General features: G+C 59.5%; 1 protein-coding gene across 2 annotated transcripts; it reads right to left on the bottom strand.

Moving 5' to 3' along the window:
• Positions 1 to 43: 43 nt before the first annotated feature.
• ADAM11 (ADAM metallopeptidase domain 11) lies at positions 44 to 19,354 on the bottom strand (the record flags this gene model as incomplete). Of its 2 annotated transcripts, XM_081108790.1 has the most annotated exons (27): positions 19,276 to 19,354; positions 18,649 to 18,824; positions 9,156 to 9,232; positions 8,835 to 8,901; positions 7,829 to 7,914; positions 7,665 to 7,740; positions 7,211 to 7,277; positions 7,072 to 7,139; positions 6,659 to 6,733; positions 6,512 to 6,583; positions 6,144 to 6,310; positions 5,546 to 5,630; positions 5,344 to 5,434; positions 5,154 to 5,205; positions 4,606 to 4,705; positions 4,453 to 4,524; positions 4,244 to 4,336; positions 3,872 to 3,952; positions 3,282 to 3,332; positions 3,130 to 3,193; positions 2,808 to 2,907; positions 1,979 to 2,098; positions 1,721 to 1,889; positions 1,513 to 1,627; positions 1,335 to 1,425; positions 749 to 776; positions 44 to 250 (listed from the first exon to the last, which is right to left on the bottom strand). In XM_081108790.1, exons 1-27 carry the CDS (start codon positions 19,337 to 19,339, stop codon positions 191 to 193), a joined length of 2,367 nt encoding a protein of 788 aa, XP_080964916.1. In that variant the 5' UTR covers positions 19,340 to 19,354. The 2 variants fall into 2 exon arrangements, with proteins under 2 accessions (XP_080964916.1, XP_080964915.1); XM_081108789.1 differs by lacking the exon at positions 44 to 250 and having other exon boundaries at positions 718 to 766.
• Between the last annotated feature and the right edge of the window lie 6,456 nt (positions 19,355 to 25,810).

Here is a 25,810-nt window from a genome sequence, read left to right as displayed (position 1 = left end):
GCCAAAGCCACATGAGGTGGGGTGGGGGACCACGAGGGCAATGGCCCTGGCATGGTCCACCCTGATGGTGTGAAGGGCAGGGCCACAGCCCCCCACCCACACCCCCGTGGGGCCAGGAATTGGAAGGCTTGGGCCCGGAAGACATCGCATGGTGCCTCCCTCCATGGCTGGGAGGAGGCAGCCTCCTAGTTCATGGCTGAGATGTGGGCGCCAGGCTCGGAGGGAGGGTGGCACTTAGGCACCTCCGGACCTGGAAGGCAGACGGGGCATGGGGGCATCATATGAGGGGGAGCCCAGAGACAGACTCCTCTCCTCGCCCCAAGCCGGGCCCTGGGGGCAGCAAGTCAAAGGCTGGCCAGGGAGGGGAGCTGATGGGAGGTCAGGCAGCAGTGACATGAAAGACAAAACAGATGGGATGCAGAGGGAGGCGCCCTTCCAGGGGAATGGGGGGCGGGGGCGGGGGTGGGGGCACAGCTCCAGCGTCTCCCTGGCCAAGAGTGGTGTGGCCATAGGAAGGGCAGGAGCAAATGGACCTGAGGGGATGGATGTTTGGGCAAGAGGAAGTGGCAAGGGCAGGGTAAGGACATTCCTCTCCCACCCCTGCAGGGACAGCAGGGACGGTGGGGGTGGGGGACTCAGCCCTGAGCTCCCATCAACAGAATGCGAGGTGACAAATGAGATGGAGACGGGGACAGCGGAGGGATGACGTGGCCAGCATCACACTGCCCCCTGCTGGGTCGGGTCATACCTTCCTCGTCGGATGTTTCTTCAGGAGACAAGCAAAGGACAGGCAGAGAGAGGAAGGAACAGAGGCTCCTCTCAGGGAGGGGCCTTCAGTTCTCATGAGACGCCCTGCCCCTGAGACGGGCCAGGGCCCTGGGGCCTGGACACCAAGGACAGGCCCAGGGAGCGATACTGGGTTTGAGTCTTGATTCTGCAACTCACGCACTGCGTGACCCTGGGCCCCCGGCCCCTCCTTAGCTAACACTGAGGGTGTCAGACCAGCTCCAGGGCCCCGACTCAGGTGCCCACGGTCGGCTGGGTGGGGCCTAGAGCGGAGGACACGGCCCGTCCTGGGCAGCGCCGCTCAGGAACTCTGTGGCTGGATCACACTGAGGCTCAGAGCGGCCCAACTGCCTCATTTCCCAAGGGAAGCTGGAAGTCACATTGTTCATGTCAAATCTCTGGGTTTTTAAATGTGAGCAACGAATGTGTGACCGTGACGTGTGAGCTCTGACCTAGCTAATCGCTCAGAGAGGCCCCCTCCGCTCCAACAGCCTGGGGTTCGGATAACCCCCAGGACACGAGGGGATGTAGGGGGAGGCGTCTCTTACTTAAATCCCCAGCCTGTGCCGCCCAGGACGATGGCTGCGACGAGCACGGCCCCGGCAATGGAGCCAATGATGATGTTGGTGCCGCTGGGACCTGAGGAGGAGGGCGGGGCTCGGTTGGCAGGGGCAGGCATGGCAAACAGAGAAGACAGAGCCCCCCCTCGGCCAGTGCCAGCCTCACCCTTATATCTCTCCGTCTCCCCCGTGGGCGGAGATGTCGGCAGGGGGTTGTGAATACTGCAGTCTTTGCCCGTCCAATCTGGCTGGCAGATGCACTTCCCTTCGTTGCTGCAGACCTGGGGGAGGAGGGGGGAGGGCCAGTCACGGTAAGCAGGGCCCTGTGCCCTCTGGTAAGGCTCTCCTGCCATCCCAGGCCCCCAGGCACCCACCCCGTGGTGGGAGCAGATGCGGCGATCCCCACTGCCCGGGCAGGTGCTGAAGTTGAAAGCAGAGGCTGGCAGGCAGCGATGATCCAGGCACAGCATGTTGGGCCCACAGGCTGTGCCGTCCTCCACGTAGCTCAGGTCTGAGCCATCGGCCAGCTGCACATGGCCACCCCTGGGGAAACAGCATAGCCAGCCTCCGCACATGCCCCTACCCCATCACAGCTGCAGCCTCCCTTCCCCAGCCAGGGTCCCAGCCAGCACCTGCAGTCCAGCTCCTTGCCCTGGTGGTAGAAGGTGACACTGCTGATGTCTCCTCCTAGGTCCCCCAGCCGAGGAGCTCCGGAGATATTGACGCAGAGGAGGAAGCCACAGAGAACGTCCCTGGTGGGTGGTGCGGAGACAGTGAGTCCCGTCTGACCTCTGATCCAACTTGAATTTGCCTTCTCCCCACACGCTGATTTCTTACATATTCTCCCATCGGGACTCACAGGCATATCTTAGAACAGTGATGGCGAACCTTTTGAGCTCGGCGTGTCAGCATTTGGAAAAACCCTAACTTAACTCTGGTGCCGTGTCACATACAGAAATTTTTTTTTAAATATATTTTTATTGATTTTTCACAGAGAGGAAGGGAGAGGGATAGAGAGTTAGAAACATCGATGAGAGAGAAACATCGACCAGCTGCCTCCTGCACACCACCCACTGGGGATGTGCCTGCAACCAAGGTATATGCCCTTGACCGGAATTGAACCTGGGACCCTTCAGTCCACAGGCCGACGCTCTATCCACCGAGCCAAACCGGTTTTGGCAGAAATTTTTTGGTATTTGCAACCATAGTAAAACAAAGACTTATATTTTTGATATTTATTTTATATATTTAACTGCCATTTAACAAAGAAAAATCAACCAAAAAAATGAGTTCACGTGTCACCTCTGACATGCGTGTCATAGGTTCGCCATCACTGTCCTAGAAGAACCTACTGTTCCATCTCTGAAAACAAACAAGCAAGCAAACAAAAAAACAAAACAAAACAAAACAACCCCAGTTCGCAGAGCTGGGGAGACTCCACCGGGAGCCTTGGCAACTCACTGCTTATTGCACTGGGCCCAGCCAGACCCCTTGCGCCCACAGTTGCCACGCTCTGTCCCCTCCACGTTCAGCTTCTCATAGCAGAAGCGATCAGCAGCCACTGTAAGAAGGTGATGCCAGGTGTCACCCCAGTCACAGAACCCACCCAGCACCTCAGGTCTGCACCTCCAACACGATGGGCGACCCCCGGTCCGACAGGGACCCTGAGAGCCTGGGGAGCCACACCTTTGGTGGAGGGCGTATTTAGCCAGAACCTGCCCCTCTTCAGACTCTTGATTCTGGGTCCTCCAGAGTCCCCTCTCCCACTCCTAGCCAGACCCACCGTGGCCCCACAGGGCTTGGCACTGCCGGTCCCGGGTTTTGCAGCGACCTCCGTAGCAGCGGCCCTAAGGGATTACAGGAGACAAAAGGGACTGACATGCTGCCTGGTCAGAGCGGAGACAACAAATAGTACTGAGCCCCCCACCATCATACCTGTTCATGATCACAGTAGTAACCGTCCAGTTTGTGTAGGTTGGGGGGACACTGCAGAGAGAGGGGCTGGACTGAGCAGAGCACCCCAGGACTGAGAGGCGAGGCTGGCCCCAGGGAGGAAGAAAGGGGTGGCCTAATGCCCCCCAAGTGGGGCTCATGTTCAGGGTTCTTCCATGTCAAGAACAAGGAAAGGTCTGGATTGGAACTCAGATGCACAGGTGGCAAGTCCCGTAGCCTCTCCGGTTTCCGTGTCCTGCACCCACTCCCCAGGGCTGGGAGAACTAAATGCCTGGCACGTAAGGAAGACTTAAGAGATGTTAACTAATATTACCACCCACTCCGATCCCTAGCGCACACCAGCACCGCTGCAGGCGCTGGGAACGCCAGTCAGACTACAAATACTGGTTTATAATGGGAAGAGTACAGCCAGGAGGCACGAGCAACCCGTTCCTCAGATGAGGAAACTGAGGCTAATCAGCGGCGGCGACGCCAGCAATGGACAGAGGGGTGCGGAGAACAGTCGTCGCCCCGACACAAAACGACAGGATGAGAGGTTGCCTCCCCCCGGGGTTCTGCAGGGCCGGGCGGACCTGACTAGAGTCGCCAGTGCAGGTCTCCGCGATGTCGCACTCATTCACGGCCTCTCGGCAGGACACACCCCGCGGCTCGTACTAAGGAAAGAAAAGATGTGTTTCAGGGCTCAGGCAGGGATGGCCCCCTCCCCAGGACCCTCCCCCCCCCTCTTCTCGCCCCGCCCCACTCAGAGCCGCTCCCAGGCCCGATCTCTGCTCCGCCCCGCCCACTCCCTGCAGCCCCGCCTTTAACAGCCCGCACGCCCCGCCCTTCTCCGTCCCCATTGGCGCTTTCTTCGAGCCAAGCCCCTCCCATTCCGTTTGCCCGCCTCCAGCTTATCCGATCGTCAGCAGCGGGGTCCCTCCTGGTCCCGCCCCCTCCCCCCTCACCTTGCAGCGGCGACAGCAGAGCCCGTCGCTGCACATGGCGTCGTGAGTCAGGGTGCACTTCTTGCAACAGTTCCCGCCCGCTCGGCTGCACTCCTGAGGGACGCGGGGAGAAGGGCAGGGAGCCCGGCGAGCCCGGACGCTCCCCACCTAGGTCCTCCCTGGCGCCCAGCCCCGAATTCCCCGGCTGCCACCGGGCACAGGCCGCTCACCTGCACAGAACCGCAATCGCACTCCTCCCCTGCCTCCACGAAGCCGTTTCCGCACTCAGGGGGGTCCAGCAGCTGGACGGGGCGGTGTGTCAGGAGTCGGACTGGGACCCGCCCCGAGCCTCGCTCCCACGTTCCCCGCCCGTGGGCTGGTACCTTGAGGGGCTTGTTGAAGAGGCAGCTCCCGCCGCCCTCCTGCAGAAACTGGTTGTACTCATCGATGCTGCAGCGCGAGAACTTGCGGGGCAGGTAGAACCTGGGCGGGCATGGGGGGCCGATGCCATGGTTCCCGGCCCGCGCCTTCCCTTCCAGCTCCGCCCCTTCTCAAGATTGGGGATGGGCTGCACCGGGGACTCGGTCACCCCCATGCGGAGGCTGAGGATCTCCGTGCACGGAGACTGCACAGAAATCCTCCCGCCTGCCGGTCCCCTGCCTGCAAGGCCTCGGAGAATCACAAGTTGCAGCGCCAGGAGGGAACAAGGCTTTGGCGCCGCCCCGTGGCGACAGTGGGCACTACAGCCTGGTTAGTTTTGGTGTCTCGCAGGGAATCTGGATCCCCCTGTGCAGAAAACTGGGTTTCTTGGACTCCTGAGTGGTCCCGACAGCTGGATCTCTTGAGGCCACCAAGTCCAGACTGTCACCCAGTGCTCTTCTGGGATTCTCCTCGTCCAAAGCCTTCCCCTGATTTGTTCCCCAAAACTCACCCAGTGTCCTCCATGATGCAGCCCAGCCAGTTGTCCGGACACTTGCAGTCCCCTAAGAGGTGAGCCAGGTGTATGTAAAGAAAGGCGGATAACCGCTCCCCCCCGCCCCCACGGACACCCTTTTCACTTCTGGAATTGCTGGGTGGGGGTCTGGGCTGGTTATGGGGCCATATGGGGTCTTCCTTGATACCTGCTGAGCTCCGGTGTTTATTCCACATCATGCCCAGGTTTTGCCCCAGCGTCTGGGCCAGGGTCACTGCCATGGCCCCCATATTGTCGTACTTGGGGTGAGATATATGGAGCACAAAGATGTTAACATCCCTCCAAAAGGCACAGGGCTCATGCCCTCAGCCCTCCCACCCCTACCCCAGCTGTGCCCCCACACTGCTCACCTCATTCACACCCCCACCCCTGGACAGAGAGCAGATGCCTCCCACGTAGGCAGCCCCACTACTGGTGCTCTGGAAAGTCCTGCCCCTGCAAGGGAGAGGGTTGTCAGGAAAACCTCCTGCCCTTCCCAGAGTGGCTCCCATGGGCTGTGAGGGGCAGACAGGGAGCCTCCCCAACCAGAGACCCTCCTGGGGGAGGTCAGTATTGCCCTTCACACCAGCCTGTGTGGTCTCAGGCAGACCCTTTCCGCTCTTTGGGTTGTTTGCCCATCAGCCAAATGAGAGGGTCTCATTAGATCATCTGTAATTGCAAGGACCTTGCATCAGATTCCCGCACCCCCCCCCCCCCCCGCCCCCAGGAAGGGATACTGGGACAGTTTGGAGGAGATGGGCAGAAGTGACCAGGGATAGGGAAAAGGGGCATCAAGTTAAGATGCAGGGGAGGATGCCCAGCCTGCTGCAAGGGGCTGGGGGCAGGTACAAGATAAGACCGACTAGTCCCAGACCCCGCATGATCTCCTGGCACAGAGCAGGTGTCAGTAGCCCCACGCACCACAGACACCAGCAGAGGCTGGCAGGATGCATGGGGCTGGGGACTCACGAGAAGAGGTGGGTGGCATCACTGGGCTCAGGCAGGCCCTCCCGCCGATAGACCATGAGACGGGCCAGGGTCTCCAGGAGGTCATCCTGCACCTGGATCTTGTCCCCGTCTGCCCACGTTTCCATGGCAACCAGCACTATCCGGGTATTGAGCTGTTCCTTGTACATCTGGGCCCAGATGGGAGAAGATGGGGGGAAAGCTGGAGGGTGGGAGTGGGTGTGGGGGGAATAAGGCTGGAGGAGGGCTTCAGTCTGTGCTTCCAGGAAGTGGGGTTCAGTGGCTGGTAGTGCCCTCGATGGCTCACCCCAAGGATCTGTGTGGCTGGTGGGGGGTTTGGGGTGAGAGGGAGGGGAAGGCGGGCTGCTCACCACATCGGCCAGGTTCACCACGGACTTGGCAAAGTTGCTGGTGAGGACCACGGACTGTCGCATCTGCTCAAACTGGAGGAAGAGCAGTGGAGGGCCAGGCTGCTTCTGGCCTCTCCCCCCGGAGTCGCCCGCAGCCTGGGAACTTACCAGCTGGTGGTCGTTGATCACGATCAGCTCCACATACTTGGTCTCACTGTGCACTGTAGGGTGGCCCCGGCGGACCTGGGGGGTGGGTGGGCACTTGGAATCAGTCCCCTCCACGCCTGGCGTCATGGCCAAGCCATGGACAGACTTAGGGGCCTGGACTCCATCCAGGGACAATGCCAGCCCCCACTGGCAGGGGTACCATTCCACCCCAGCCTTGATAGGAGGGCAGGCAACCCCTGTTAGCCCACCGTGGGGACACAGGGACTGAGGTGGGGGGCTCCCTCCCAGAGATGGCGCCCTGGCCCCAGCCACATCAGTCTGAGCTCTTTGCCCCAGCCGCGGCTGGGGGTGTCCTCCTGCTCTGGACCACAGCCTGAGGTCTCTGCAGCCCGAGGTCTGTGCGGGCCCCGTACCTGCCTTTTCCTTCTCAGCCTCGGCCGGTCCGGAGGAGCAGAATGGGCAGGGGCGGCGAACAGGCAGTCTGGGGGAAGGGAGAGGTGAGGGGGGGGGGCACAGCCGGCCCCCTCCCCAGCCCCACTTTTCCTCCTTTACCTGGTTCCCTGCATCCAATGGGGGCTGGGAGGAGCGGGGTCCGGTAAATGAGGTGGGGATGTGGCCCCTGTAACGAGGGGAAATTAGTTCTTGGAAGGCTGACTAGGTCTGCTCTGAGCCCAGCCGGAGAGGGGACAGCTCCACCCTCCCCGCCCCCGCCCCCAGAGTGACCCAGAACTGGCCAGAGCTCCCATGTCGGATCTGATCTCCCAGATGCTCAGATTCCAGGGTCAGGACCTGGGGGCGCCCTGAGAGACAGGGGCAAAGGACACTAGAGCCCAGGGGAAGGTTCCTTGGGGGACAGCGGGGACACTGGAGCTGGGGGCAGGGGAGGGAATCAGAGCCGGGGTCACCGAGGGCAGTGAGGCTGAGGTTACCAAGGGGGGAGGAGGGGACAGTGACAGCCATGAGGATGAGCATGGCAGGGCTGTCAGAGGGAACAGCGAAGGCTCACCTGGGGGGCTTCCCGAGGCCCGGCCATCTCTCTGGGCTCCACGATGTAGGTGAAGTTCCCGTCCGAGAAGACCCCACTGCAGAGAGAGAGGCGCCACAGCTCCCCACCACCCCAGGCCGGGGCTGGAGGCTTTTTCCGGCCGCCCAGCCCCTCCCCATACTCACTGCAGCCCTTGGCAGGTGGAGAGAGCAGCAAAGGAGTGGGGGTTCCCTCGGAGCCGCCCCTGGTAATAGCAGTGGTCTCCCGCCCCCTGGAGGAGCAGCAGACATTAGTGGACATGCCCCCTGCCCTGGCATGAAGGTGGGAGGACAGGTGAGGGCCCCTGGAGGAGCCCCGTGTGCAGGTGGCTGCAGGCCTGGGGACACTGGGTTTGACGGCCTTCACGGCCGGGCCCTGCTCCTAATTGGCTGTTTCACCCGGGCAATTCCCTAGCCCTCTTTGGGCCTCCGTCACCTCACCTACAAAATAAGGAAGCTGGACTACATCTGTGGCTCTTAACCATTTGTTAGGGCTGATGCAGGGACCCCAGGCTCCTTGGAGAAGGATAGCATTCATATAGGACCTACTATGTGCCACACAATTTCACACAGAGTGTGTTCACAGATGCCACTGCCTCCGTGGACCACCCCTGGACACCTGGTCTGTGTCTGAGGAACTGTGAGCAGCATGTGTCCTCCTAGCCCAGCTCGTGGGTCAGAGGGGACCAGCAGCCCCTCCCCTGCTTCCTGCCGAATTACTTGTGCTCCAGTTACTGAACAGGCTGAGGGGGGGGGGGGAGGCTATTTATAGATACTCATTCATCTTGGCTGGGTCCCGGGGCCTCCAGGGCTGGCACCCTCGTATCCCAGGAAGCCAGGGATTCCCAGGGCCTTGGTGCTGAGCGAAAGGACAGCTCCCCAACGGCCCCCTCCCAGAATGCCTGGGCGGGGAGCAGTGAGGGTGCTTGACGGCCTCCATGCTGGGCAGAGAGCTGGCTGGGCTCAGGCTTCTGGAGCTGGGCAAGAGGAGCTCAGGGCTCCACACACCCTTTGACATGCCACCCCGACTGCGACCCTCCAAACCTCAACCTGGGGAGAAACAGAGGGTCCGGAGGGGCCAGGCCCATCCCAAGCGTAAAGGACACCCCTGACCCCATCTCCGTGGCCTCCTGTCCTTCCCAGAGTCACTCACCGTGCTACGCTGGGTTGTCCCCTCGCGGCTGAAATGGCGCTCCACGTATTTGGAGGAGAGGAGGTGACTGGAGCAGAATGGGCAGGAGGAAGGAACGGGTCACTGGTGGGTCTGGGCCGGGCTCGGGTCCCGCCTCAGCTCAGATCCAGACCTCCTGCCCGGGCTCAGTCTCCCCACCCCATCCAGCCAGCCAGCCAGCCACCCCATCCATCCAGCCACCCCATCCATCCATCCATCCATCCAGCCGGCCAGCCAGCCAAACCCAGGCCAGGCCTGCTCCCCGCCTGTAGCCCCTCCTCCCAGGCTCAAGGCCACACTCACTGGTTCAGCTCCAGGTCCAGAGTGAAGTTAGAGTTGAAGGCTGGGATGACGAAACTCACCTGGGCCAGGTGGACAGGCTGGGGGTGGGGAGAGGGCAGAGGGAGGGTCAACCTGGGGAGGCCTGAAGGTGGGAACTGGGGAGTCAGGGGAACCCCAGGACAGGGAGTAGCCCTGGGGAAAGGAGGGCCCAGTCCAGCCGCCGTGGGGACCGTTGATTGTGGGGGACGATGCTTTGCACAAGACCCTGTTCCTTCCCTGGGGAGTGTGCACACCTGGGCACAGCCCACTCTGCCGTCTGGGTCAGGGCACGGTGTGCAGCGGAGGGGGCAGGTGCGAGCCCACCGTCTCTGGGGCCAGTCTCGGGAGCAGCCAGGATGGAGAGGGCAGCTTGGCCTGCTCACTGCCTCAGGCCAGGCCCTCCCTGGTGTTGGCAGGGCCGCCCCACCCTCAGGTGGACTAAGAGAGGCCCTCAGAAGTATTACAGGTAAGGGGCAAACAGGAGGTGGGGTGCAGTGTGACCCTGGGAAGCTGCTGAAGCGGGTGCCTTCCTTCCTGCCTCCCTACCCCGGACCAGCCTCAATTTAAGGAGGAGAACCTTGGACTCTGCAGACAGGGGTGGAGTGGGCTGGCGTTGGTCACGGGGCCCCTGGCAGCTGGGGTGATGGGCTGATGCCATCCTGTCAGGACGAGAGAACTTGGCTCCTGTACCCCAAGTCCATTGCCCAAAGCGGCTCATCTTTAATATTTCAATCCCATGGTTAATTTTTAAACACGGAAGTTTTCCTGATAAATTTTTCAGAGGGGCCTTTGCAGTGGGGCTGGGAGGCTCCAGATTGTCATGACAACGCATCAGTCCTGACAAGCTACTGTGGGGGTTGGAGACTCCAGGCTTGAAGCTAGTGTGCCCAGAGGGAAAGCCACCCCGAGAGAAGAAGGGACAGGAGAGTCTGGGCTGAGGGGGAGTTGGCCTCCTCAGCTGCCAGATCCCCACCCCAAGCCTCAGGTCCTACAAAGATCGGGAGGTCACGGGTTGCTTCCTGGTCAGAGCACATGCCCAGGTTGCAGGCTCCATCCCCAGTGTGGGGCGTGCAGGAAGCAGCCGATCGATTATTCTCTCTCATCATTGGTGTTTCCAACTCTCTCTCCCGTACCTCCCGATCTTTGTAGGACCTGAGGCTTGGGGTGGGGATCTGGCAGCCTCCTCAGCTGCCAGATCCCCACCCCAAGCCTCAGGTCCTACAAAGATCGGGGGGTTGGAGCCTTCTTCCTGCCCGGCATGTTTAAGAAGACTGGAATCCAGGCCCCCAGATGAGGGTCCCACCACTGGGCCATAAAGAGGTGAGGAATTTGTGCCCTTCTTTTGGGAGAAGCAGGTTGCAGGACAGAAGGAAGCCCTGAGTCATGAAATCCCGTCGTCCCATGCTAGCTGGCTTCCTCGTCAACCACCTAGATTTCCACTGAGCAGTTATTATGTGCCCGGCACTGTTCCAAATGCTTTACAAGTCTTGTCATATTTGGTCTTCCCAACAACCCAATGGGATAGATACCACTGGTTTCCCTATCTGACCGGGAAACAGCCTCAGCGATGCTCACTGACTTGCCCAAGGTCACACAATAGGAAGTGGTGGAGCCCGGCTGGCGTGGCTCCATGGTTGGGCGTCGACCTCTGTCTGAACCAGGAGGTCACGGGTTGATTCCTGGTCAGAGCACGTGCCCAGGTTGCAGGCTCGATCCCCAGTGTGGGGCGTGCAGGAAGCAGCCGATCGATGATTCTCTCTCATCATTGGTGTTTCCAACTCTCTCTCCCTCTCCCTTCGTCCTTGAAATCAATAAAACTATATTTAAAAACAAACAACAACAAAACAAAGAAGTGCTGGAGCTGGGAGTCAAGCCTAGCAAATCAGCTTCTAGGGCCATCTGACCCCAAAGGTGAGATAGGATGGAAATGGCCCGGGTCCATGAGAGGCCCTGGGAGAGGGGGTGAGGTGGGGGGTCAAGGGACAGAGCTTGGGTAGACAGCCCTCTGAGCCTCCAGGACACTGACTCACCCCATCCCAGGCTGACTGAGGCTCCAAGCTCCATTCTGAACCCCTAGAGCAGCGGTTCTCAACCTGTGGGTCACGACCCCTTTAGGGGTCGAACGACCCTTTCACAGGGGTTGCCTAAGACCATCGGAAAACACATATATAAGTACATGCTGTTTTTGTGATTAATCACTATGCTTTAATTATGCTCAATTTGTAACAATGAAAATACATCCTGCATATCAGATACTTACATGACGATTCATCACAGTAGCAACATGACAGCTATGAAGTAGCAACGAAAATGATTTTATGGTTGGGGGTCACCACAACATGAGGAACTGTATTAAAGGGTCGCGGCATCAGGAAGGTTGAGAACCACTGCTCTAGAGCATCGGTCACACTTAGAAAGTCAAGGACAAGTAGTCACTGCTTCCCTCTCCTCCCCACTGGCCTGACCACCTCTGCTCTGCCCAGCCCCGGGGCGGGGGGGCGGTGAGAGGAGGGAGACCAAATAACTCGCGGGTTTGTCGGTTCCCACCCAAACAGGGGGTGGGGAGACAGGAGCTTATCCCTCTCAGAAGGATGAGGAGGACCAGGCAACCCCACCTCGGTCCCCAGGATCTCTGTACCCCAGGCACCTGGGAAGGGGGCTCCTGCTGGCACCAGAGTCCTCAGACTCCCCAGGCAAGCTTTAGGCCCATGCTCGATCAAAGCCAAACTGCTCCTGCCCGGCCTGCCTCCTGCCCCTGACCTGCCCCTGACCCCTCACATCATTCCCCGGGAGCCCCTCCTATCCCCTGTCACCCTCCCTCCCCTGGGCCCAGCTCAGCACAGCTGGTGACCGGCTGGCGAGGCCTCGACCCTATGCCCTGCTCTTGCTTCTTGCTCCCTTGCTCCCCGGCCATCCGACTCTCACGTGCTGCGGCTCATTTGATCTCAACCTGCCCAGGATGTCTGGTGCTCATCTTACAAAAGCCAGGCAGAGACCCAAGGAAAGGCACTTGGAGGTGACTGGCCCAGGGCCACGCTGGGGAGGTGCAGGGTCAAGTCTCACTCTCAGGCTGGAGTTGGTGCCACGGCAGCTGTGGCCACCTGGCTGGAGTGACATGCCCTCCCCAAGGCTTCCCTGTCGCCGGCTCATCCGGCCATCTGACACTTGCTTGCACCCGGTGTCGGACCTGACCCGACACAGAGTGAAGAGGGAAGGAGGCAAAGATCCCGCCGAAATCCCAAAATACAAATGCGGAGGCCAGGCCTCCACCCCAGACCTACAGAGTCAGTCTTGGGAAGGGGGAGACAAAGGATCTTTAGGGTTCCCTAACGCCCTAGAACATTTGAACACCCAGGCACTGTCCCCCAGAGAGTCACCCTGAATCCTCCTCCAGAACCGCCACCTCCTGCCTCGACCTCCTCTTCCTCACCCTCTGCTGCACCCACCAGCCCACAGGCAGTTGTTCTCAACCTTGGCTGCACATTAGAATCACCTGGGAATCTTTTTTTTTTAATATATATTTTATTGTTTTTTTACAGAGAGGAAGGGAGAGGGATAGAGAGTTAGAAACATCAATGAGAGAGAAACATCGATCAGCTGCCTCCTGCACACTCCCCACTGGGTATGTGCCCGCAACCAAGGTACATGCCCTTGGCCGGAATCGAACCCGGGACCCTTGAGTCCGCAGGCCGATGCTCTATCCACTGAGCCAAACCGGTTAGGGCTGGGAATCTTCTTAAAATCCTGATTTCTGGGCCTTGTCCTCCGGAAATTCTGTTTCTTTGTTACTAATGTTGTGGCCTCACCCCATAACAAAGAAACAGAATTTCCGGAGGATGAGGCCCAGATATCAGGATTTTAAGAAGATTCCCAGGTGATTCTAATGTGCAGCCAAGGTTGAGAACCACTGCCAGAGGCTTCGGCCCCGCTGCTCCTGGCCGTTAGGCAGTTCACATCTCAATTCAGCTTTTCACCTGGGTGACCATTAGTCCCTGGAGCACAGGCTGCACCTGCCTTTTTCCCTGCCGGGGCTCATCCGAAGGCCTGAGTGAGCTGCTTAACCTCTCTGAGCCTCAGTTTCCCCATCAGTGAAATAGGGTTGTCGTGAGGATTAAATGAAAGCTCCCTTTTAAAAAGATATTTTTATTTATTTCAGAGAGGAAGGGAGAGAAGTGAGAGATAGAAACATCAATGATGAAAGAATCACTGATAGGCTGCCTCCTGCACACCCCCCACTGGGGATTGAGCCCGCAACCCAGGTGTGTGCCCTTGACGAGAATCGAACATGGGACCCTTCAGTCTGCAGGCTGACACTCTATCCCAGGGGTGGGCAAACTTTTTGACTCGAGGCCACAATGGGTTCTTAAACTGGACCGGAGGGCCGGAACAAAAGCATGGATGGAGTGTTTGTGTGAACTAATATAAATTCAAAGTAAACATCATTACATAAAAGGGTACGGTCTTTTTTTTTTTAGTTTTATTCATTTCAAACGGGCCGGATCCGGCCCGCGGGCCGTAGTTTGCCCACGGCTGCTCTATCCACTGAGCCAAAGCGGCTAGGGCAGTGGTCGGCAAACTGCAGCTGGTGAGCCACATGCGGCTCTTTGGCCCCTTGAATGTGGCTCTTCCACAAAATACCACATGCAGGCACGCACGTACAGTGCAATTGAAACTTCGTGGCCCATGTGCAGAAGTCGGTATTTTGTGGAAGAGCCACACTCAAGGGGCCAAAGAGCCGCATGTGGCTCTCCAGCCGAAGTTTGCCGACCACAGGGCTAGGGCATAAAAGCCCTTTTTAATGTGTTATTATCACAAGGATTTGTAATAATAAGTGAAAAGAAGGAAGTGTAAATGGGCTTTGAGGAACTGGCTAAACTGCATGAGCTGGCTGGCGGCAGACGGGAGGAGCCAGAGAAGCAGGGGCCCATCTGGGAGAAATCCCCTCCCCCAGCTGCAACTCCCCCCAGTTCCCCAAGATGCAATGAGACTCCCTTTATGATCAGGCCGAGGACGTCCCAGATAGAAGAATTGGATGAATTTCTGATAACCAGATCTGGCCTAAATTTTTGAGGACAGAGTCACTCCCTTACAGGGTCATTAGTCCCTCTGAAGACAGACTTTGGACAGCTGGGTCCCTCTAGGCAGCCAGCAGGGAGGTCAAGTCCACAGGCCTGAGTCTGGCCGGAGAGGCAAGACTCCTGTCCACATGGCTCCCCTGAACCCTGCCCAGAGCCTGAGAGGTAACCCCCAAATGCCCTGGCTCCCGTTTCTGACACCCAGCCCTCACGCCAGCACCTGGCCCCAACACTCAGGAGGGAGGCCAGGCCTCACAGATGTTGAGCATCTGCTCTTGCCGGATCCTAGGCAGGACACCTGTACACACCTCCTCTCTGATCTTCACAGCAGCCAGGCCAAAGTGGAGCTGACTATGATCCCCATTTTATGAATGGGGAAGGTGGGGTTCAGAAGGCAGCAGCGGCTTGCCCAGGCCATGCAGTCAGAAGCGGGGGGAGCTGGGACTCCCCGAGGCTGTCCTGCATCAAAGCCACAGGGGCAGCCTTTCAGATGGGAGTTGTTTAGCCTCCTGCGTGAACGCTCCCTCTGCCCAACCTCACGGCAGTGCTCAGTTCACAGGCGTTGCCGGAGGGCTTCCAGGGTGGCATTTCCAGTAAATGCTGGTCTGCACCGTTCTCAGGGGAGCTCAGCCCAGTGACTGAGGTCCCCGCCCCCAGCTGGCTCAGTTGAGGGTCTGCCTCCTGGGCCTGGGACCCAAACAGCCGTGTTCTCTTGCCCACACCCTGCCCTCTCCTTGGTTCGGAAGGAGCTGGGTTCCCCAGGGGCAAGCACACCCCACAGAGCAGTTTAGTGTGGATTACGAGGATCCCCCTCAGAACGCAGCAGCCTCATGGGCCCACTGAATTCATTCAGCCCACTTGCCGGGCACCCCGTGCTCCGAACAACCAGCCCACTGGTCCACTGTGGCCCTGCTTGTCCTCCTGCCTCACCCCCCAGCTGCAGGCTCCCTGTGACCACAGGTTTCTGCACTTCCAGGACCTTACACCTCTGGACAGAAGGGAGGTGCTGAGAGCAGTTGCAGAGAGGAAAGTGGGTCCCCTGTGCCTCTCTTCCCTAGACCCCTGAGCGAGAAGCAGACAGCGCGCTGGTTAAGAGTGCTGCTCTGCAGCCGGTGTGGCTTAGAGTTTGAGCCTCAGTGGTCCCGGATCCCTTGCTTCTGACTGCATAGCCTGGGCAAGCCAGGAACCAGGAGGTCACGGTTCAATTCCCGGTCAGGGCACATGCCTGGGTTGTGGGCTCAGTCCCCAGTGAGGGGAGTGCAGGAGGCAGTCAATCGATGATTCTCTTTCATCATTGATGTTTCTCTCTCTCCCTCTCCTTTCCTCCCTGAAATCAATAAAAAATATATATTTTTAAAAAAGAGTGCTTCTCTGGGTATCAATCTTGACTCTGCTACTTCAGTGCTGTGTGACCTGGGGTAGTTACTTCACTTCTCTGTGCTGGTTTCCCTGTCTGTGAAACGGGAATAATAATAGCAACATCTCCTGGAGTTGTGATGATGAAATAAATTAATAAACGTAGCCCTGGCCGGTGTGGCTCAGCTGGTTGAGCATTGCCCCATGCACCCAAAGCTCACTGGGTTTGATTCCTGGTCAGGAAACAGGCCCAGGTTGGGGGTTTGGTCCCCTGTCGGGTTGGGGTCCATAAGGGAGGCAACCCATTGATGTTTCTCTCTCTCCCTCTCCTTCTCCTATCCTCTTTCTCTAAAAATATCAATAAAAATATTTTAAAAATTAATTAAAAAAAATTAATACACATAGAAGAGTGCCTGCCCCAGTAAGTTCCCAGTACGTTGTAACTTCTCAAGCTTCTAATTCCTGCCTGGTCACCTCCTCCCAGTCCCCCCTCACCAAAGCCAGGAGTCCTCGCACACCGAACCCTTTCCTGTCACCAATTCCTGGTAGTGGTGGGCTGAGACTATCATCATCGCCGTCCTGATTTTACCATGGGCTCAGAAAGGTGCCACGACCAGCCCAAGACCAGAGCAGGCAGCACTCCAGGCCCCACCACGCTGGCCCTGCCAGCCAGCATGTGCCTCCACACTCACCACATGACCCACAGCAGATGGAGATCTTGCTGCTGACCCGTCCCCTTGGTTGGCCTGAGGTCCTAAACCAGTGCAATAACTTCGGACAAAGCCCAACGGCGCCAGGGTGGGGCATTCCTGCTGGGACACTTGGGCTCAAGGTTGCACTGTCTCCACCATCAGCCCCGAGGTTGAGGCCACAAGTGCTCCAGGGAGAGACGCCAGGTGGGAGATAGAGGTTTGCAAGGACTCCTTCTGGTCGGGGGGAAGTATCCTTTGGTCTCCCTTGGCCTTCCACCTTGCATTGGGTGGGGCTGGGACCTGCCCTCAGTGCCAAAATCCAGAGTCCCTGGGGGCCTGGGCATAGCGGGTCTTGAGAAAAGTACTCCACTGCTTGAGATCTGATTGACTTCGTTTCTTTTGTTTGTTTGTTTTTCTAGGATCTGATTGACTTTGGGCAAGTTATTTAACTTCTCTGAGCCACAGTTTGCTCATCTGCAAAATGGGCAGACAAAAGTTACCTGCCTTACAGACTGGTGAGAATTCCACCTGAGGGAAACTGAGGTACAGAGAAGGCCAGCCTATGAGTGAGTTCCCTGGGGGGGCTGGAGTGGGGTAAGTGTGAAGGCTGAATCCCAGAGAGCCTCTCCCCCCTGGAGATGGCCACTGCCTCCCAGATCCACAGAACCCTCCACCCCCACCTCCTCGGACAACCCCGTGGGCAGATTCAGGCTTGGTCCCTCATACACACATCACACATGTCACCCGCTCACCAGCAAAGCGACACCCAAAGAGACTCTCCCCCTCTGCATACCCAGAGGGCCCATCCAGCTCTCCCCGCACTCACAGGCACCACCATCCCCCAGAGCAGCCCCCTTTCTGGTGGACTGTGCTGACGGAGCACCCACTCTTCCTCCCTACTTAGTCCTACGCTTTCTCTCCCTTTGTCCTCGGCCCCACCTGCAGCATCACCCTATGGTCCTATCTGGACATCCCCCCAAAGCACCAGACAGGAGTCCTGGCACTCAGGCCCAGCAGTCACCTCCTGGCCAACACAGCCTGGGGGTGTACAGTTCACAGGTGGGGGTACACCAGGGAAGAGAGACTAATGGCCACACCCAGCCAGGACACCCCATCCCTGGCCTTGGGACCATCCCTACTGCCATCTACCACCTCCAGGGAGTCTGGGTAGGTGCTGAAGGCAGCCTCCACCCCTTTCCCTCCCACCCCCCACCTTCCACTCCCCCATTGTCGCCCCCCACCCCCACCCCACCCAGGCCTGCCGGCTCAGGACCATTAACTCCCCCTCCCCCCACGCCGCACTGCCCTGAGTGATGGTCCATCTATTATGCATGCTGCCTTCCTGCTCCATTCCATTTCCCGAGTGCCGCCCCTGCACCCCCACAGCCCCTCCACCCCCCCTTAAGGGCTTTTAACCAAGTACATTAGGCAGGGCCAGATGCCAGTCTGACAGATGTCCACAGTTAGCCTCCGTTTCCCTCCGTCCTCCCTCTGCCCGGCCCAGTTACCTCCCACCACAGTTACCTCCCACCACTCAAGACTTCAGTTGCCCAAACGTCCCAGCCTCCTCAGAGCCTCTCCTCTATTTCTGCCAGTCCTTCACCAGCCCATCCCGCCCTCCGCCCGCCCCCGGTGGCCTGGCTAACTTTCAGCTTTGAGCTCCTGGAGAGCTGAGGCAAGGCGTGCTGAATGAATATTCCATCTGGGTGATTATTATTCACATGATATTAATTAATTATTAATTGCAATTAATCTCCTTCATTCCTAACCTTCCTCTGGGAGGCAGGAGGGGCCTGGCAACTGAAAGGGACAGGGGGTGGTGGCATTTGTGGGTGTGCTTGTTGGGGCCTGGAACCTTTTTCCAAGGCCCCACCCTCAGCGAGGGCAGGAAGGAGAACAACATGCCTATCAGCGCAAGGGGGAAACTGAGGCAGGAGCGAGCACTAAGCTGTTCTGAAAAATCCCACTACCAGTGGCTGTGGCAAGAACCCAGGAACCCTGGCCCCAGGCTCTTCGCTGCTTCTCCCTGCCCCTCCTGCCCTCCCCAAGGCCCGTTTGGATAGAACCACTTGCTTTGGCAGGAGAGGAGTGGGGGCTGGCAGAAGGCTGACCAAGACCGGACTGAGCCCTGGCATTTCAGTCCGCTGAGGGCAGGGGATCCCCGTGATGAGGGAGGGGCCTGGAGCCGGGCAGGTGGGCGCTCCCACTAGTGGGCTCCACAGTGTCCATGGTACAAAGGGAAGCGTCAGGAGCCAGCAGCCTGGGAGGCGCCCAACCCTTTGCTGCCCCTGGCCTCCCTTGGGCTCTGAGGCCTGCTCCAGCCCCCTGGCCTCCCCGCTCAGCCCCACTCACGGGGCCACGGGGTGCCTCCTGGCGGACCCTGGTGTCCAGCTGCTGCTTCCGGACTTCTCCCCCGGAGCTCTCCCCCACCAGGCGGCTGGGCTCTGTGACCTCAGGCACTTCTGGGCCCCACAACTGAGGTGCGACCCTCCAACGCAGAACTCCAGCAGGACCCCAGGTCCCAAGACCTGGGGAGACAAGGCCAGAGCTGTAGGCAGATGCCCACCGTGGGGCGGGAGACCTGGGAATGGGTTGGGCACCCCCACCCTCCACGCGGGCATTGCCCTGGGCGGCCTGGGGGACCAGACATGCTGCCCTGCAGAGGGAGAGTCCGAGGGATGGGGAGGGGGCCGGAGCTTCACTCCTGCCAATTGTCACGACTGCCCCCCCAACCCCCCCAAGCCCGCCGAGACCTACAGAACCCGCCGGCCAAAGGCAGGGGGATGGCCGCGGGGGGCGGGCCAGATGGGGACAGGTGGGTGTCCGCGCCTCTCTCCTCCCCCGCCCCCGCCCCCACCCTCCCGCGCTCCGGACCGGCTGTCACCCCGGCACTGCGGGGAAATGTGGCTGCAGCGCCAACCGCCGCAAAACCCGGGGGGGGGGGCAGGGAGGGCGCGGGCCGCGGCGGGGGTCGCTCACCGGGCGTGGGCAGCAGCGGCAGCAGCAGCAGCGCCGCGATCGCCCAGCGCCGCAGCCGCCTCATGGCTCGTTCATATCCTCCGGGTCCGGGGGCTGCGGCTGAGCGGCTCGGCGCGGGCGGAGGCGGGACGCGGGCGGGGGCGCGGGCTGCGGAGCCGCGGGCGGGGGCGCCGGCCGGACGGGGGGCGAGGCTGGCGGCGGCGGCGGGGAGGGCGCCCGGCTCAGCGCGCTCCGGCCGCGGCCATCCCGGCGGGGCGGCGGGCCGGGTTAAGAGCGGAGCGGCGAGCACGTGAGCGGAGGGCCCGCCCCCGCCCCCCGGCCCCCCCCCCCCAGCCCCGCAGGGCCCGGGCCACCGCGACGGGAGGACAAAAGAGGCGCCGCCCCGGGGCCGGCCTCCCCGCCCCGCCCTCCCCCGGCAGGTGCAGGGCCGGGCGCACCGCTTCCCATCTCGCGACCCCCCTCCTCGGCGATCGGTCCCGGAGCTCCGAGGACCCGCAGGTTTTAGGGCGAAGGCGGCAGGGTCCACAGGAAGCCCCGGGCTCTGACCTGGGGACCCGCCGTCTGGGGACCTGGGAGATGGAGATGCGGGGGCGTGGCTGTCCCCGGCCCAGGTTCGCGGAGCAGGTCCCTGTGGATCCTCCCCACCCTGGGTCCAGATCCCTTCCCATCGGCAGGCGCCTTTTCCCGCTCAAAGAGGACCCTGCCTCCAGGAGGGCTTCAGGATTTGCTGTCCCTGAGCCACCCGGACAGATGGCCCCCGAGTCCCTCACACGGGCATTGCAATCCTTCCCCCCAAACATCCTATTAACTGGCCAGGTCATTCACATGCTGCTGTCATGCCCCATTTCTGCCCCTCCCTGTCAGCCCAGATCTTTGAGGAGCAGAAATACCTGTGGAGCCCCCCAGCTTTCCTTCTCTAGCCAGACCAGGTTGCCTCGCCTGCCAACCACCTGCCCTACCAACCTACCACTGGAACTGCCCTGCACCCCCAGCCCAGCTACTGGGGCCCTGGGCAACATGGGTCCCTGACAGGGGGGCTGGGATCTCTGACCACTGCTAGGGATCCCAGGAGCCAGAGACTGAGATGAAGTAGAGGTGGTGGAAGTGGGTACCCCCGGTGAGGCCCCCCTCTGACCTTGTGCCCAAAGCCAGAGACTCCTTGAACCCACCCTGGGAGACCACAGGTCACTGAGGAATAGGAGTGGAGGCAGGGAACCGTTCCTGGGTCCTCTGCTTTCCTGAGGACCCAGGGCCTCCACCAGGAATGGGGGAGCTGCCTGCGGCTGGTGACAGCCCCCCTCATTCTATTTTAGGCTCAGGAGAGGTGAGAAGGCGATTTCCCGGGAGGCACTGACATCAATGCTGGGAACGGTGACTCTCCCCTTCCAACCACCTGCCACTCCAGACCCAGAAGCTCAGGAAGGCTGAGGCCATTGTTCCTTCACGCTGGGAACCTCTTAGGGGTGAGGGGGCTCTCGGAGATGAGGACCTACTATGCGACATTCCCTGACAATTACCCAGGAGGGAGAGACTGGGTTCCTCATTTTACAGATGGGGAAACAGAGGCTCCAAGAGGCTGCTGGAGCTTCCCAACGTCATACAACTAGCTGGTCAGAGGTGCATTCCATACCCAGGGCCCCACTCCTCTCTGGCCCACTCTGGCCGCACCTCTGACTTTTATCTTGGATCTAGAGGAGACTGGTCCCTCTATTCCCCCTCCTCCTCCCCACACACAGCACCAGGTGCATCTGTCCTGCCCCACCTGTGCCATGTCCAGGGCCAAGTCAGTAAGCCCTGAGCCAATGTGCTCCCAAAAGGATAGGTGGGTTTGTCATTTCACAATGGAGGGCCCTGGGCGTGGGGGAGTGTGGATCCCCTCCTTCAACATGCCCAGGACCACACAGCGAGCCCAATCTGTGGCCTGGGCCTCCAAGACTGAGGCACATCCCTACCATGTGTGTCCCCGGTTCCTTGTTGGGGAGACCTTCCTGAACCCCCAGAGTGACTTCTGGGCCAGCTCCAGTGGAGGCTCAATCTTATGGTCCTTGGCCCCCGAGAGTTCCTCATCTTCCTGAGTTCCCAGCTCTAAGCAGGCATCTTGGCCCTCATCTGACCACATCCCATTCCTCAGCCCGAGGCCCCCCATCTTGTCTTGCATGTCAGCTCTGCCACAAACGCATGCCTTTCCCAAGCTGGAAGTCGTTTCAATTCCCTCACGCACCAAACCAAGGGTCCCGGGGGGAATCCCAACCTAACCCCACCGCGATGGCGGGCTCCTTTGGCCCCTGTGCCCACTGCCTGTTTCTCCCAGGAGAAGGGAGAAAGTAGAGGTTGGTGGTCACTGTTTCTGTCCGATGTCACCCTCGGGGTCACCCCTGCTGAGGAAGCCGCTAGGCTCTGGTCCCGACCTCCCTTAGGCCCCACTACCCGGAGTTCTGGGCCTCCTTCCCCTAGTTCTCCCCGCCCTGTAGCCGATTCTTCCCTCCCGTGTTTCTGCACAGGGGCCACGCTGGGTCGATGTGGAGTCAAGACCTAGCTAGTCTAGCAGGGGCAGGTAAGGGGTGGGGGTGGGGGTGGGGTGGGTTCAGCTGCCTCAGTCCTGGGGCAGAGAGATGGGCGGTGATTCCTGCCCACGGAGGACGTTCAGGCCCTGAGCCCAGTCCGTGGGGCCTATAGCAGAGACCACACCAGGCAAGGGGCTGGGATTTCATCCTGGCTAATGGCTGTGTGACCTTGAGCAACTCCCCAACCTCTTCGAGTCTCAGTTTCATCTGTGAAAAGGGGGGTAGAAAAGCCCTCCTTCACAGTGAACCGATGAGCCTCAGAGAGGCTGGGGGACTAATTTATCCTCCGGTGCCTGGTGCACAGAAGGGGCTCGCACCATCCGTGTTGACCTTAAGGTGCCAAGGAGAAAGCCCAGGACCCAAGGGACTGCTTTATGGCTGGGGGGCCTAGGGGCCCTCTCTACCAGAGCATGGAGAGACTGTGCCTGGTGATGTGATACTGGTGGGTAGAGAGCAGAAGTCCCCACAGTATTGGGACAGGGGCTTCATTGTTTTCACCCAGATCCCAGCGCAGTGTCTGCCCTTTCCTCCAGTGGAGGACCACTCCTGTGATTGAATATTCCTCCGGGAAGCCTCATGCTCCCCCCGTTTTCTGACCGGCCCCCTTCTTTAGTCTCTGCAGCTCTTGCCTCAGCAAGTTGGAGGCATCCAGGTGCCAAAATCCTGGTGCAACATCCATCCTTTGAGAGCTTCATAGGGGCACAAAGGTAGTCATGCCCCTGAGGGCCCGGCATGCTATGGGAGGGTGTGCAGGTTTCCTCGCCCACATCAGGGATCCTCCGAGAGTTCTGGGAAACCACCCCAGAAAGTGGGGACCCAGGGAGGAGGTGACTCACAGAGCCCTAAGCAGCTTCATCCACAGGATTACCCTGGAGATGAGGATGCGAGTCAGAGAACCATCCAAGGTGAGAGATTAGTGAAAATGAACCTATTGAAATGTCTAGGAGGGAGCTCACAGGTGTGTGTGTGTGTGTGTGTGTGTGTGTGCGCGCGCGCGCGCGTGTGTGTGCACACGCGTGTAGGTGGTGGTAATGCTAGTTTACTGAGTGTTCAAAGTGTGCCAAGCTCTGGCCCAGTACCTCCAAAGGTCAAAAAGTGGCAGGATCCAAATTTGAACTCAGAACTCGGCCTGAAGGCTTACACTACAGGATTCATAGAGAACATGGAATATAAACTTGAAGAGGGGCATTCCAGGTCAGGGACCAAGAGCTAAAGACTCACTATGGTTAGAGACACAAGCAGATCAGCCTGCCTGGACGGGGTCCGGGCGGAGGGGGAGGGGCCATGGCAGAGAACACCAGGAAGCTGGGTGGGTGTGAGGAGAGGACGGTCAGCAGGGAGTGAATAGGGGGACGTGGGACTGGTTGGAGTGGCCGGCCGAGGGGGCAGGTGTTAGCGAATGCCAGGAAAGACAGGACAGCGGGAAGGGGAGCCAGTCTTGGACCAGGAATGAGTTACTAGGTAAGTGGGTCTGTGTTGGCAGCAGGATGGGAGGGGTGTGAGGGATTGGAAGGAAGGACCCTTAAAATCATGTCCTCCAAGCCCCTTTCTTAGATAAGGAAACAGGCTTATAGTGAAGGGATTTGCCCAGTGAGTGTGAGTTGGGGTGTTGGCAAGACCTGCCTTCCCATCCAGCCCAGGTGAAGATTAGAATTCAGGTCAAGGCCAGAGCTACCAATTCAGGTCATAACTTCAAGTGAAAGAGCCCGTGTCTAGGCAAGAACAAGGATCCCAGACCCTCTTCTGGGGAAGCAGTGAGGCTGGAGGGCTCATTAGAGCGGAGTGACTCGGGGCAGACACCGCAGGCCTATGCTGACTGGGTGCACTTAGTAAAGAGGGGGAGGCTGGAGAGAAAGGCGACCAGGCTAAGCTGGGGCTGCTAGGAATAGGGAAGCCAGGGTTCAAGAAAATGGGAAAGGAGAAAAGAAACCTGGCTTTGGTAGTTAGCAGGTGATCCAGTGACCTTGGAATGGACAATGCCAGCGGTGCTCCCATGATGGAGGGCTGGAGGGGGAGGGGGTGCAGAGGCAGCGGCTGTGGCTATAGACCAAGGAAGTAGCCAGAGGACAGGAGGGGGCATTCCTCGAGCTACTGGGTCAATGCGAGTGTTTTCCAGGCTGGGGCTTTCAGGGGGAGGGAAGGAGAGCTGGGGGATCCGGGGAGGAAACGGACGGACGAGGCCAGCAGGGGTGGGGTGGACACAGGCTTGGCCTGACTTGGGGGTGGGGGCGAGGGACACTGCTTCCTTTGAGTCAGAATGAAGAGGGACTGAGTGGGATGAGGCAGAGGCTGCCGAGTGTGAGCTAAGCTCACTGGTTGAGAGAGAGGGAGGGAGTAGGAGGCTTTAAGCCCCCATGCCAAGGAGCCACTGAGGGGCCCAGTATGTCGTGGCACCCTTCTGTCCTGGGTCCCCTCTAAGTTTATATCCTGGAGGCCGGAACAGAGACAGCTACGGTGAGATGGAGCCTTGGGGCTTGACCTGGTTGAGATGCGGTATCCAAGGTCACAAGCGGTGAGGCGGGAGGGGAAGGTCACACAGTTGGATGTGAGGTCCTGGGCAGATGGTGCCAAGGGTGTCAGAACCTGGTGTCTGCGAATAAGCAGCAGGTGGACGTGTCAGAGACAAGGTCTGAGAAAGAGGTGGGGGACCCTCTCACCCAGGGCGGCAGGATCACGGGAAAGGCACTGGGGGACGAGGCATCCCCATGTGTCACATCAGGAACCAGAGGAAGCCGTTGTCTAGGCCCCGGGGAAGGGGAGAGGGCCCTTAGCAGGGTCCTTGGCAGAGCAAAGGTTCCCGGGGACAGGGTGCTGAGCATGCCCCCTCCAGGCCGCCACTCAGAGAACAGCAGAGCCCAGTGAGTGACCGGAGACTGACAGGCGCAGGCCCACCTGCCCTCAGCCCTCGGGGGCTAGGCCTCGGGGGAGCGTGGCACTCACACAGGCTCCCTCCCGTGCAGGAGGCTCCTGTCCTGCTCGCCAGTTACTCTGTCCCCACCAACTGGGCCCTGAGCCCGGCCTCAGGTCGCTGGAGGGCAGAGGAAGGCCCAACACTGTTCTCCAGCCCCATCTCTTAGCTATTTGTTATTAATGAATTTATTTACAGTTCCTGGATCAAGATTAATTGTGAAATTTAACAGGAATGGCATAAAAAGGCCAAACATGACCTCTGTGAGGGCTGTGCACACACACTTGCTCTATTTCCAAACTAACAACTCAGGTCCTCACCCGCGGCTGGGCCCCCACTTCTTCCTCCAAAACGAGAACAGAATAGCACCAGGCTCTGGTAGCTCCAACATTTAAAGAGACAAACACACAGAAGCAGAGAAGGGTGAGAAGAACCACAGTATAAAATGTAATAAAAAAAATGTGGCCAAAAAATCGATAGCAAACTCATCCCCATCTCCAGATTAATGGCTCGGCTGAAAAGAAATGGGGGGAGGTCCTTGGGGAGGGAGGAAAGTAGGGGTTGGAGATGTTGGCAGGTGAACCCCGGGGTGGGCAGCCCAGACTGAGGCAGGGAAGAGCCGAGAGGGGTCTGCCCCCAGAGGGGCATCTGGCCATATCTTGGGCTCAGGGGAAAGGTCGGTGCTGGGCCCACTCCGAGTGCAGGGAGGGAGCTCGGGGAGTGCAGCAGCCGAGCCCCTCCTCTGCTTCTTATGTTCCTGAGATCTGTGTGCACAGCGTGGGGTGCTGGGGGAGGGGACACAAACACAGGCTTTTGGAAAGCAGGAGAGAGCCACATGCTTGTGAGAAAGGGGGGGGGGGGGGACAGGACACCTACCCTGGGCTCTGCGAGGGGCAGGAAGCCAGGCCAGGGTCCTGCTGCTCCAGCTTCTTTGTCATCCCTTCCTGTGCCAACCTTGCCTCTGCCTCCTGGCAAGTGGGCAGCTGGCTATGGACGGACTAGCCCATCACAGGTCACTGCCCAGTCAGGATCATGGCTGGAGATCTGGGTAAGAGAGGGCGGC

The sequence above is a fragment of the Myotis nattereri genome, assembly GCF_964212035.1.
Source record: "Myotis nattereri genome assembly, chromosome: 16".
NCBI lineage: Eukaryota > Metazoa > Chordata > Mammalia > Chiroptera > Vespertilionidae > Myotis > Myotis nattereri.
This window is presented reverse-complemented; position numbering and strand designations above follow the sequence as displayed.